At 40.7% G+C, this 13835-nt stretch overlaps 1 protein-coding gene and 1 long non-coding RNA gene across 3 annotated transcripts in view; one reads left to right on the plus strand and one right to left on the minus strand.

Annotated features, from left to right (window-relative positions):
• LOC128592732 (uncharacterized) overlaps nt 1–4192 on the plus strand; it is a 135441-nt gene extending 131249 nt beyond the window's left edge. Inside the window, exon 6 of the long non-coding RNA XR_008381995.1 lies at nt 4119–4192. This is a non-coding gene — a long non-coding RNA (uncharacterized LOC128592732). The remainder of the gene's footprint in view (nt 1–4118) is intronic.
• Nucleotides 1–13835, minus strand: part of VEPH1 (ventricular zone expressed PH domain containing 1) — a 246934-nt gene that overhangs the window by 37518 nt on the left and 195581 nt on the right. For both annotated transcript variants that reach the window (XM_053600821.1, XM_053600822.1), the window contains exon 12: nt 9154–9271. In XM_053600821.1, coding sequence (XP_053456796.1) covers nt 9154–9271 — 118 coding nt within the window. The remainder of the gene's footprint in view (nt 1–9153; nt 9272–13835) is intronic.

Here is a 13835-nt window from a genome sequence, read left to right on the forward strand (position 1 = left end):
GTACACCATGGAATACTATTCAGCCACTAAAAAAGATGGAGACTTTACATCTTTCGTATTAACCTGGATGGAAGTGGAACACATTCTTCTTAGTAAAGCATTACAGAAATGGAGAAGCAAGAATCCAATGTACTCAATTCTACTATGAAGGCAGCAGATGATCTAATACAAGGGGGTAGGTGAATGACCAAGTGGGGAGAGGAGAGGAGGGAGAGGATGAGGGGTCACAGTGTAGGGCACACCTCTTGGGGCGGAACACAATTATAAGAGAAACTTTAACAAATGCAATCCATGTAACCTAATTCGTTATACCCCTAATGAATCCCAAACAACAACAACAAAAGTAATAAAAAAACCTTTTAATAAGAAAGTTTCACACACATATCCCATGTTGGTCCCATTACTAAGATCTTATGTGTATAGGTTACTGGCACCATGTGGCTTTAGGACTTTAGTGTTAAATGTTGAGCTCTTTCCCACACTTTCTAGACACTGTTAAGCTTTCCTAGTATTGGAAAAAATAGTTCTGAAATGCTCGCATCAGGTCTGTGACAAGGAGGGCCACTCGTTTGAATTGTACAAGTTGAGTTCATCCTAGTCATTCCCATCTGCCTATGCATTCTTGGTATTCTGGAACATTTGAAGTTGTTACCTACAATGTTTTCATGGAATTTTTTTAACACAAGTTCCATCTGTTCTGATTCAACACTTGGCTTCAAATCTTTTGGCCATGAGCAGTTTATAATGTCTTCCCTGGAAGCTTTAGCTATAACACAGACACTATCACATGCTGCATGTTATATATATATATATATACACACACACACACTTTTATGTGTACATAGACACATATGTATATTTTTAATACACACACATAAATATATTACACATTCTGATAAATGAAATGTTTTGTTTATCACAGCACTTTTGAAAATAACTTATCTAAGAAGAGACTATTTATACGAAGAATATATTTGACACAAAAGATCTGCTGTGAGTGTCATCACATGATTATTGTTCTATTTTCTCCTAAAATGAATCACCATGAATTCATTAATGTGGTTTTTGGTCACCACTTGACTGAGAAAAATTTCATTGCTAAAATGTTTCTAGGAAGATACAAACTTTGGTCATTCATTTATGAAATATTTACTGAGTATCTGTTGTGTGCTAGGGGACAAAGACTGATGGATGAGGAGAGCGCACTTCATAAAGCTTATTATTTACTGGAGTAAGTAGACATTAATGAGATAGTTATACAGAAGAAAGCAAGATGGCTGATGTAACCAATGGTATGGACCAAGCTTTCATCCAGGTCTGAAAGCTTGGATGACCTTAGTTATAAGTCCAAGAGGTAACAGAAGCTTTTCCTGAAACCATGAGTTTGAGTTATAATCAGAAGGGTAAGATCTACATTAACCAAGTAAAGAGAAAGGGAATTCCAGGTAGAAGCAAAATCATGTCTACCAGCATGGTGCCAGGAAGAAGCATGGAGAGTGTGAGAAATTTAAAGAAAGTTCTTCTGGGTAGAGCAGAGAGAGAGCAGGGAGAAGGCAGGGCCAGATGAAGCTAGAGAGGCTGGGAGAGACCGCTCCATGCGAGACCATGAATGGCATGTTATAGCATTTGGCCCTTAAGTGAAGAGCTTCGGGAAGTTATGTAAGATTTCACGCAAGGGGTGCTGCCATCAGATCTATGCTTTTGGCCATAGTGTGGGGGGGGGGGGGCGGAGATTAGAAGAGTACAGAGTAATTCAATGAAGATGTTGTTATTATTTTAGGCAAGAAGTGATGGGGGCTTCCATGAGGGGTATGGAAGGAGGTGGGCAGATTTGAGATCAACCAAGATAGCAAAATCCTCGATTTTGGGGTGACAGATGGATGTGGGTAAAGGGGAGGGCAGTGAGTGTCTGGCTTGTGCAATAGATTGAGTGTTGTTGTGTTTACTGAGCTCAAGATCAAGTGTTGTGGGGGAGCAAAGGAGGGATAATCCTGAATTTTAATTTAAATGAACTGAGTTTGAGGTAACGAAGAAGCAGTCAAGAGGAGAGAACTGGATGGCACAGATGTATTTGGAAGTTATCTCATAAAGGCAGTTATTGCCATTGTGGAATGAGTGAACTTGGTTGGGACAGAGAGTATGGCAAGGAGAGGAAAGTTACCTCAACAATGAATAGTTGGGCAAAGACAAGTGGGCCCAGAAGTGTCTAGAGAGTAGAGGGGAGCCAGAGGAGTGTTGTGTCATGGAAACTAAACAAAGCTAATGTTTTAAGCAGGAGGAATAGGTAAGTAGAATTGAACGCTGCTAAAAGGCAAGGAGAATGAGGACGGAAGCATGTCCAGTGTATGGGCAACGTTGTTAAGGACTGTAGAGAGGGACAATGGGGTTACAACTCAGATTAGAGGGGATGGAGCATGAGGAGGAGGAGGCAAAGAAGTGGGGAGAGAGACAATTCTCTTATCTTTAAGGGGAACATGAGAAAGAAGGCAGTTGGTGGCGGCAAAGGAGAGGTTGAGCCACTTGAGTGTGTTCCAAAGCTAATGGGACAATTCCATTGGAAGGAGAAATTAAATAGAGTTCTCGAGGATAATCTGAGACAGTGGGAAGGATGAGATCCAAGGCAAAATGTGACCATCTTCCTGAGATATCTGATGACTTTCTCCTCTGTAGCTGCTACAAAATACCATATATCTTTTAAATGTTTGAGTTTGTAGCTGAAAAACAAATTTTATTCCTACTATGTTTATGTAGGTAAATAAAAAATTAGGATTACTCAGAAAGGCAATTATTAGAGTTTTTTTTTTTTTAAATATCCTAACTGCTTTGTTTTAAAAATGGAACAAACATTCTTTTTTTTTTTTTTTTTTTTTGTGGTTTTTTTTTTTTTTTTTGGCCGGGGCCCCGTTTGAACCCGCCACCTCCGGCATATGGGACCGGCGCCCTACTCCTTGAGCCACAGGCACCACCCAGAACAAACATTCTTGAAATCAATGTCATCTTAACCTGTAAGTTGAGGAGACTGATTTGCTCACTTTAGCCTGACTTTCTAAAGCTTCTCCTCATCCATGTGTTGGCTTGACTCAGCTTGCTCTCCACGGGGTAGAGGATACATTTCCATGCATAGCCATTTTGTTTGTTGATAATCACAGAGTGACTGATGCTTTGCTGCAGGTATAAGGACTACCAGACACTCTTACTCAATATCAACACAAGAAAAAATAGGAAAATAACGGCCAGGTATGGTGGCTCATGCTTGTAATCCTACCACTCTACGATATCCAGGTGGGAGGACTCCTTGAGCTCAGGAGTTTGGGATCAGCCTGAGCAGGAGTGACCCTCCAGAAGAATAGGAGAATATTGCTCAATGAAAATGGAAGTTAACCACGGGGGGCGGGGGTGTTAGATTACTGACTCTAGCTTGTTTCTCATTAAGGTTCAGAAGTTATTAGCGAGTTTCCATGGACTTGGTATGTATGTGCATACTGACACATTTAGTATAATATTAAAATGGCCTTTTCATAACATATTGAAACTTTGTACACAGCCACAATTTCTTTTCACAAAAGCTTATTTTTATTTTTTTGAGACAGAGTCTCACTATGTTGCCCTCGGTAGAGTGCCTTGGTGTAACAGCTCACAGCAACCTCCAACTCTTGGGCTTAAGCTATTCTCTTGCCTCAGTTTTCCAAGTAGATGGGACTACAGGTGCCCGGCTATTTTTTTGTTGCAGTTGTCATTGTTGTTTAGCTGGGCGGGCCGGGTTCAAACCTGCCAGCCTGGATGTATGTGGCTGGTGCTGTAACCACTGTGTTGTGGGCACCAAGCCTACTTTTTTTGTTCTTTTTCACTTGGTCACTCTCACGAGAGTGCTGTGGCATCTACGCTTATAGCAACCTCAAACTCTTGGGCTCAAGAGATCCTTTTGCCTCAGCCTCCCAAGTAGCTGAGACTACAGGTACAACATAGGCTTTTTCAAGGGTTCTGTTCGTTTTTTTTTTTTTTTTTTTTTAATTTTTGAGAAAGTTTTACATTTTTAAAGTTACATTTCAAAATAAATTATCTTATCACTTATGTGATTCATGTCACTCCATCATCTATTTGCTAAATGTTTGAGGCAGGTACTGGGTGGTCACATGGAGATGAATAATCCACAGTCCTTCCTCGTGTGCTGTCTTGATGGCCACATGCCAGGTAGGACAGGGTTGGGGAAGAATTTATTCTGCTTGGGAGTAGTGTGTATGTGTGGAGAAAGAAAGAGAGAGAGAGAGAGAGAGAGAGAGAGATATCCCAGAGACATAGAACGGCAAGATAGAAGAGGGGGGAGGAAGATTTCAGGATAATAAATCAACCAAGTGATGATAAATGCATACTTATTTTATCATTGAGTAATTTGAAGTATCTTTCCATAAAAAACTGGAGTTCCATTTTTTGTTTTGTTTTTTGTTGCAGTTTTTGGCCAGGGCTAGGTTTGAACCCGCCTCTTCTGGTATATGGGGCCGATGCCCTACTCCTTTGAGCCACAGGTGCTGCCCTGGTGTTCCATTTTATGTAATCAATACCTGTTCAGTAGTCGCCAACAGCAGATAAATGTGAAAACATGAGGTTATCTTACAACAATCATTGCACTGTTCTGGGTGCTCTACTCACAGTAGAGTGCTCTGACATCTACGGTAAGAGGGAGACATGGTGAGACAAATCCACCATCGCAGAAATCCACACTGGGTTTTCTTTTGTCACTTCTGAAGCGCTGTGAAAGTTGACCCTGACATTAAATGGAAAGGTTTCCTATGAATGGACTCACAGGCTATTTGTGGCCTTATGGGTTGTGTCCTTTCAGAGGTCAGTTAGCCTATTTTCATGCTGGCACCTGGAGCACAGTCATCCAGCCCACATGAAGAGTGTCCCTCAAAGGAGCCACAGCAAATGGTCCCAACAGAGAAGACCTTTTTAATACTACCATTCCGAAAGCATCTCTCTTGGCTAATGTTATATAAGGATAGCATGTTCTTATTACAATATTTGAAATCAAATTCTAAAGAGCAATCATGATAAAAGGTTGTGTGAAAAAATTCTTTCATTTTCTTTTAGAACCTGAGGAGACCTCCTACTGATGATTCCATTCAAATTCTAAATATCAGTGACTAAGAGAGTAATGACATGGGATTGCTCAGATTTATAGGGCCTCCCAGGAGTGCCAAAATTCTGAGCTGTTTTATGTAGGGTGTAAGAACAAAGGCATCCCATGTGTCTTGGGAATAAGAGTGAAAGTCACGACCTAGTCCCTCCTCTTACTTTTAAAAAATATGACTGAATGGAAAGCCAGATGTGCTCCAGGACGGGCCAGCTGACTAACTCTTACTGTTAACATGCACTCTGCAGTTCCAAGACTCAAGGGCAACCGAGATAGGGAATTTGCTTGGTTTTCCAGAAATAAGCTCTGTCCTGTTAAATCTGCTTGCTCAATCTCTGTTCTCTCATTCATGTGGAGTAACGGGATCTGCGATAAACACCCCCAGCAAATCTCGGAGGATTATTGAGTTATTTCAGAGACTTTCTAATCTTCTACTCTGTACTTTTATAAAATGATTATCAGAAACTGAATCAGCAATCAGAGGAACTGAAAAATAACTTCTACTGTAATAATTTCCTGTAAGTAATAACTTCACATATCTTGTCATATCAAAGTCTCCGCTCCTGTGTCCTTACCATATCCCATAACATCATGGAGTGATTATTCTTGGAATTTTCAATATTCTACTTCCTTAACAAAGATTTGCCCTAGAAGTTGAAATTTCAGGTTCTAGACTCAGCCTGCGTGGATTAAAATCCTGGTTCCATCAGCTGTGTAACTTTGGGAAAATTACTGAATCTCTCTGTTTTTCAGTTTCCTCATCCATAAAATGGGGTCAATAGTGATAAAATGAGAAAAATGCATGTATGCATATAGGCTGAGATCCAATTTAGAATTTAGAATGATAAATGCTAGCAATTATAATCATTTCAGGGACTCTACACTATTGTAGCATTTCTTTTGACTTTACCTGTAGTTAATAAGATAAAAAAATTTTGTTGATCATTAGCTAGAAAGGTCCCGTGAATTTATGTGTGTCGATGGTGTAGTTGGTGGGAAGATGGTCATGAATCCTTACTGGAGGAGGGAAGTGGATGTGAAGTGACCATGTAAATCAGCTGATGTAATATCAATTCCTGAGGGAGCCCCATGACTTAGTCTATACACTGCTAAGGAGTATTTTATATCTTAGACATCTTTCCTGATGTCTAGTTGAAATTCTCTAATTGCCTCCTGTTTTGTTCCTCATTCACAGAGATTCTGGCCAGTAGTTAAAAAAATATATTAGAACATGACTACTTAAAAACAATTATTGTTATCATTTGTTGATCTCTTTAAAAAATATCAGAAAATCTAGTTTACTCAGCCTTTTGTCCTAGATTCCAATCCTACGCCACAAGACCACTCTTCCTTGAAACTAAGAGGACATCTGCCCCCTGCAGGGTGCTCATAAACCCAGAACAGTGCATAGCACACAGTCGGTGCCAAGATAGGCAGGGAAGCGGGTTCTGTACTTTATATTCAGAGACTTTTCTCAAGGATGAAATAGCACTGACCTCCATTTACCAGATTCAAAATGCACTGAGCGTGCTGTTATGATGGGCTTGATGTTACGAGCACAATCTTGAAACAATCTATTCTCACATTCGAGGCATATTTGCTTTTGCCATTTCTAAATATTATTTATTCATTCACTAATTCACTCACTCAACAAATATTTATTGCATGCTAATGGGGCAGTATGGCAGATTTTCTCATATGCCTTCTGGGCCCTAACGGGATCACAGATCTCTTTCACAGCAGAAACACTGTGTCTTGTTCATCTTTCTAGGCCAAGGTCAGCCTGTAGAAGATACTCAACAAACATGCTTTGTATAAATGAAAACATGGGATTGCAAACACTGCGTTGGCTGTGCATGACCAATGAGGGATTTATTGCTATGTCTCGATCATTGTCAGGCTTTGAATTTAAGCAGAACATGAATGCGAATGCCATCTCCATGAATAACACATTTGGCAGCAGTGTTATGTTAGATCTCTCACTTAAACATATAATTTATACGCTTACATTAAAAAAGAAGATGAAATCAACAACCTATGTAAACTTTTCGAGAAGTCAAGGGTTTTTGGTAAAAAAAAAAATAGTTTAAAATAGGATTTCTCTCAAACTAAAATCCCCTTTCATGTAGCAAAAGGAAATGAGCAGAGAAGTCCCAGCCCGCTGAAGGTTTCAGGGCCAAACATTTTGATGCAATGTGCTCTGCTATAAAATATCTGGCCTGGTTTGAATTTTTATTGCTATATGTTCTCAGTCTATATTTAACTGTGAAAAACACAAATAAGAAAAGAGCGAATGGGCAAAATGTTCTTTTCAAGAGCATGGAAGCAAATTTGAGAAAACATATATTAAAGACACACTTTGTGTTTTCAGCTTTCAGCCCCTTTTCTGAAGCCTCCCTTGGCCAGATATGATTAAACATTTATTGAACTAAAGACTCAGCTTACTTGGAGTGAAAACTCTTAAGAGCCTCTCAGAGCCACCTTATTTTACTAGCTCACAAACGAAGTTTCTTTCATGCTCTTTTTCATAAGAGAAATGAGGTCTAATTAGAAAGTTTTATATGGAGACAGTCAATTCCCCAATTCCTTATTTGCTTGAATTACTTTTTAAAGATTGGGGTGTTCACCGTGGCATGGGCACAATCCACTCTGTAATCAGCCAGCAATCTGTGCCTCACGCAGGCTGGCTTCCTAACTGCCAGTTTCTGCCATCCACACCTTTTCCGTGGGGTAATACATTTTAATTGGCACTTCTCCGTGAGTCCCTCACATCTCCATCTGGCCAAACAAACACACTTTTTCAATTCAGCCTCAACATCTTGGCAGTTAACAAGAGGATAGACTTGCCACAATGGGTAATCTTTAAGACGCATAAAATCTTAACATTAAAGGACTGGGCAGGTGGTAGAATCAATGCTTTCCGGAGGATGGCTCACCTACAAAGTAGCTCTGTGTTCAGCAGTGTTAACACTGCTCCGTTGGTTTACGCTGCAATTCCCAAGCAGTGGCAGTGCGGAGAACTCTTTCCTCTCAGAGGGCAAATTAGTGCTGATGAAATACTCTGTTTTCAACGGCAGCTTAACTTTTTGGATATGGGCTTATTCTCAACCTATTTCCACTGGTCAGATTGGGCTGAGTATAACCAGGAGGCAGAATGGTGAAATGGTTAAGAGCACGGATGCCGGGGTCAGATGGATCCAAATCCTGCTGCTGTTAATTTATAGCCAGTGTAACCTTGAGCAGTGACCAAATGTCTCTGTGCCTCAGTTTCTCCATCAGTAAAAGCAAGGTAATATCAGTGCCTCATAAGATTATGGCAAGGATTGATTAAATGAGATAAGGTGTCTGATATGTTTAACAAAGGCTTTGGCTCATATTCACTAACAATTATTATTTTTAGGCAAGTTCAAGAGACCCAACTCTACAAATAGCAGAAAGGAAGGGGATGGGATGAATAACCAGCCATGTGGTTATTCCTCAAATAATTTTTTACTCTTCACATACTTCACTTTTTACACAGTTCAGTTATGAGGCAACAGGTTAGGGGCGACTATGAGATAACGTGGGCTCTAATCAGCCAGCAATCTGTGCCTCACACAGACTGGCATCCTAACGGCCAAACGTTCACTTAGTATGTGTGGTCTCATTTTGTGTGAGGCTCTGGAGCACTCCGTGACAGAATGCTTCTTCTTCTCTAACCCTCAACGTTACAATATACTTTTGGGACAAAAATGGCCCAAACTGACAATCACATCGAGGTAAGAGATTGCTTCTCTCTCCCTTCCAACATCTTCCTTTTTTCTCATGACAGCTTTGGTGAGATACCTTTCTCAGCACAAAGCAGAAGGTCTCAGGCACAACTCTGTACTTAGCACAACTTAGGATGTTTATGCAAAAGGAAGACCAACTACAGCAGCCCAGTGCACAGATCCCTGCAAACCCAGGGGCACTGATGGTTCAGAGCAGCAAGTGTGTGTGTGTGTGTGTGTGTGTGTTGGTGTGTGTGTGGGGGGTTCTCTCACCAGTTGCTTTTTCAGGGTTGTTGCACATGAAGCACTGCCAGGCTCCTGCTGTTTCACTGAAGCCAAACACATCAAAGAACCTCACTTCTTCCAGATGGAGCTGTACCTGGTCCAGATCCTGGTTCAGGAACACAAAGCACAAAGAACATGAGCTGATCTGCTGGCTACACAGAACTCTGAACTTGGAAAAAGAGGATGTGATGTCAGGATGGCCAGTGTTCAATCTGAGTACAAAGGACAAGAGGAAGCCTTGAAAACAACTTCTCTCGTCCAGCCTTGGAAAAAAGCAGTTAGCTCAAATTCTTCCACGGGAGCACTCAGAAACACAGAGGGCATAAGCCTGGGCCCAGAGCAGGGTGTTGGGGGTGGAGGGCTGAGGCCTTGAAGTTTAAATGCTTTGTAAAGAATTTTTTTGCATCTATTGGCAACTCCAGATTGTCTAAAAAGGAGGACTATCCAAATGGCAGTGTGGGTAAAAGAAAGGCTGCTGGGGGACTTGTCTTTTACTTACATTTTATATAAAATTGGGAATCAATTATCCATGTAATGACATCATTTTTATTAGGTTGGCTTCATAGGGAGCTGATGGAAAATATGGGGGGGGGATGGGCTTCACCCTGCAGCCCTTGGCTTAGACACTGTTTTATTCTTATGCTTTATCTTAAAAGTATATGCTAACTTTTGTGCTATTCCATAATAGAGTTGCATTGGTTTTAATGGAAGGTAATGGCTTACATTATTTATTGGTAAATTAGTTAACGTTTTCCCCTCCAAATGGTTGAGTAGAATTGATGCACCAAGAAGACAGCCCATGCTTTCTGTGCCCTGTGGCACATTGCCAACGTGCTCCTATGTAAGAGGCAGAGGGGAGAGGTCCAGAGAAGTTCCACTGCCCTGTAAGTGGATGGAAGACTATCAGCCTAACCAAATTAAATAGCTCTACCATCCTCCTGAGCTTTCCTATTATGTTAACAACTTCTATCCTTTGTTACAGGGTGGCCAGAACTTCACTCTTAAAAGGTTACTTACTCCTCCTAAGAAGGATTTAATGTTCTTGCACGTGCCCAGCTGACTTTCGTCCCTTTGTCCTCTGTCCAGCTGTGATTTTGATTCTTTTCTTCTGTTGTACACACTCTTACCTTTGCTACCTATAATAAAAGTTCTTAGTATTTCTAAGAGCCAAGTGGTGTAGGCACTGTTTACGCTACTTATAATGGATCTGCATAGAGAATGGCCAAGTGGCTACCCAGATCCTGTCCCAAAGTTCCTGATTCCCAGTTCTACATTTTTTGACAGAGGTGAGAAGTATGCCTGACTGTAAGATCCTTGAGAGCAGAAACATAAATATTTCCTTCAGAGTTGTACCCCCAGAGCCTAGTCTAGCACCAGGAATGGAGTAACATCATTGGTTTGCCAGCCCATTGCAAAGCCTGTTTTCCAACAAACTAGACGAAAATTTGAAGGAAATTCTTGGAATTTCCACTCCTTGAAACATAAATGCAGGGAGGACAGGAATTCTGTTTGTTGTGTTGGCCAGTGAAACCTCAGCACCTAAAAGTGCCCTGTTACATAGCAAGCACTAAACAAATCTTTATGGGATCATGAGAGGGATATGCTGGGACTAGAAATAAATACTTTTCAGGGTCCTTTAATAAGACTCTTATGACTCGTGTTCTATGATCAGACAATTTGAAGGCTTAACACACTGAGTGCAGCATTCTGGGTTACTAACATTTAATACCCTATTGTGGGTATTCCAATAGGCACTGTATGTATATATAGGAGTATTGTTTTAACAAACGTGATTTTAAATACGTGCACTGGAGATAAAGGAGATGTTTTAAAAAACACATGGTCCCAGGATAAAGACTAAAGAAGCACTGGGGAGTTTTGCAGGTTTCAAAGGATGAAATCCATATTAAAATTTATGGGGAAAAAGCAGATGTTCATAAATATCAGTTTCAAAATGGCTAAGTCTCTGAAGTCTATGCTTGGCCATTGGCATGCAGCACACTTCTCTGTTTCCCACACAATTAAGGATCAATTTTTCATTCGCCACAAACACTACTAGCAAACAAAGTACTTGAAATAATACTTAAGGGTGCCTCTATTTTTTGTTGTTGTTCTGAGACCACAAACATCCCAGGTTGTTGCCTATAATTCACATTTGTCTTAGCAAAAAGTTCCTTAAAAAGTTTGAGACAGATGGCAAGCTACCTCCCAGTGTTCAAGTTCTGAAGCCAGAAGCAGCCTTGCCTCTACAGAGAATTTCAGGTGTTGTGCAAAGTGAACTGAGTGAAAAAGATACACAGGAGTTCTGAAACTCTTGAAGTTGGTAGTAATGGCCAACTTTGAATGGAGAGACAGGTGAAACACATAGAGTTTCACCTATTTGTGGAAAATCCAAGCAAAATAAATTGCAAAACAAGAAACACATGATACTGAGAAACTCACTGATACTGAGATTTTTATGGTTTTGACATAATAAAGAGCTTTAAGTTATTATTTTTCTCTTATTTACCATTTTCCCCCCTTTGGCTTCTATAGCTCCCCTAGGCCTTGCCGTGGAATTGCTATATGGCTTTTTTTTTTAACAAAAGAACAAAAGTCAATTTGTTTAGAGAATTACAGACTTCCTTTAAGACAATTGGACTCTGGAAGAGTAGTAAAAATAATTCACATCCAGCTCTAAATCACTCCCTAAGGTATTTCAAGTCTAATGAGATTGTGGCAAACAGACCCTATGTGACCCCCCCCAATAATTTTCACCTGCTGTTGTTCATCTGTTTTTAAAATCCCCTTCCTTTGAATGTGGGAAGGACCTACAACTCGTTTCCAAACAAGAATATGTCAGAGGTGATGGGATGTCAATCCCATTATTATTACACATACTAGGGACATACATGCTCATAGGAGACCCATTTCGCTAGCAGATGCGGAAAGACCTTCCCGCTGGCCTTCAAGAAGCAGATTGTCATCTTATGAACTGCAGGGGACTAGGGGTGGCCTCTGGGACCTAAATGCAACCTTCAGGTGATAGTCAGTAAGCAAATAAGGTCTTCAATTCTACAACAGCAAAGAAATGATTTCTGCCAATAACCTGAGTGAGTTTGAAAGCAGACCCTTCCCATTTTAACCTCTGGATGAAACACAAACCAGTCAAACCTCGACTAAAGGTGGTGAGACCTTGAGTAGAGCACCCAGCGAGGTCACAACTGAAGTCCCGACCCTCCGACGCTGTGATATAATGAATATGCATTATTTCACACTGTTGAATTTGTGCTGATGTGTTACACAGCCCTGGAAACTCTATGGAGATTGTGCCTGTCGGCCAATTCTCAGTGAAAGTGGTGATTCCATTTAGGGAAGTCACATTCTTCTAACTACGTTCCAAACCAGGGCTCAATAAAACGTGATCAATGTTGAGTCTAGATAATTTCCACTGACTTAATAAAAGATGTATAATCCATAGTCGGTTTGCACTAAAAAGGATTTTCCTGACAAGGATCATTTAGTTCAAGAAAGTTAAAAGTCACTAGAGGGAAAGTGATCTTTTAAAATAGTTGGTTAAATAAACACTTATTCAGTTTTAGGGAAAAAAAATCATTAATAACAATAGGAATTTGGAAAAACTATATAAAAAGGTCTAAGGTAGGCAGCCTAGAAATGTAAGAAGATATTTGTAAGATTATTTTGCTGTCAGATGATAGCATGAGTCAACTCTCGTGGAGTCTGTAGAAGCGCACAGTGGCCCCTGGGTCTTACAGCCTGGTCTCCGTACTGCGAGAGGGAACTGCGAAACAATTTTCCAGAAACCAGTGAAAGCACCATCTGGAAGAACTTGGGTTTAGGTGCGTTTAAGTTCTGTCCTAAAGCTACTTGTGCATAGATACAAAATGTAGACTTGCCTCACACGCGCATGTGCTGATAGTTAAGAGCATGACTCCAGGTATATATTTCAAGTATGTTTTAAGACATACAACAAAGATCGTTTTTAAAGTCTCCCATATTTTCCCACAATTTATATCTTTATCATTATTTCTAGTGCACATGCAGTCCGGGGTGTGAAACAAACCTACTGAAGGAATAAAACAGCTCACCTTTATATTATCTGGTACAGGCAGGGGGTCTTGTAAGAAATGCTGTATGCTGAATACACCAGCGAAAGAGATTTCCAGCAAATCCATGCTAGAATTCAATTGTTTATGTCTTTCAATTTCTGAAAGATATTTCTATTGAATTCAATTTACGATGCTTGAGTTCCCAGCATGTGGTGCCAGGAACCGTGGACAAGGAGATGAAGGCCCAACGCAGTCCTGCCTTCCAAGGAAGTGCGAAGCTGCCGAAGAAAAGGGAAGCGCACCTTCACTTGGGCATCCTGTGGTTATGAATAAGCTTCTTCAGGTGTGACTTTTTTGGTCCTCAACTAGATTAAAGCTCCTTAGCATGAGGACTGACTTCTTTCTTGTATCTTCTGAAAATACTTATAATAGGATGATGCCTGTGGCTCAAATGAGTAGGGCGCTGGCCCCATATACTGGAGGTGGCAGGTTCAAACCTGGCCCTGACAAGAAAAAGAAAATACTTATAATTGGGCGGTACCTGTGGCCTAGTGGGTAGGGCGCTGGCCCCATATACCGAGGGTGGCGGGTTCAAACCTGGCCCTGGCCAAACTGCAACAA

Source organism: Nycticebus coucang, chromosome 8 (assembly GCF_027406575.1).
Source record: "Nycticebus coucang isolate mNycCou1 chromosome 8, mNycCou1.pri, whole genome shotgun sequence".
NCBI classification, from domain to species: domain Eukaryota; kingdom Metazoa; phylum Chordata; class Mammalia; order Primates; family Lorisidae; genus Nycticebus; species Nycticebus coucang.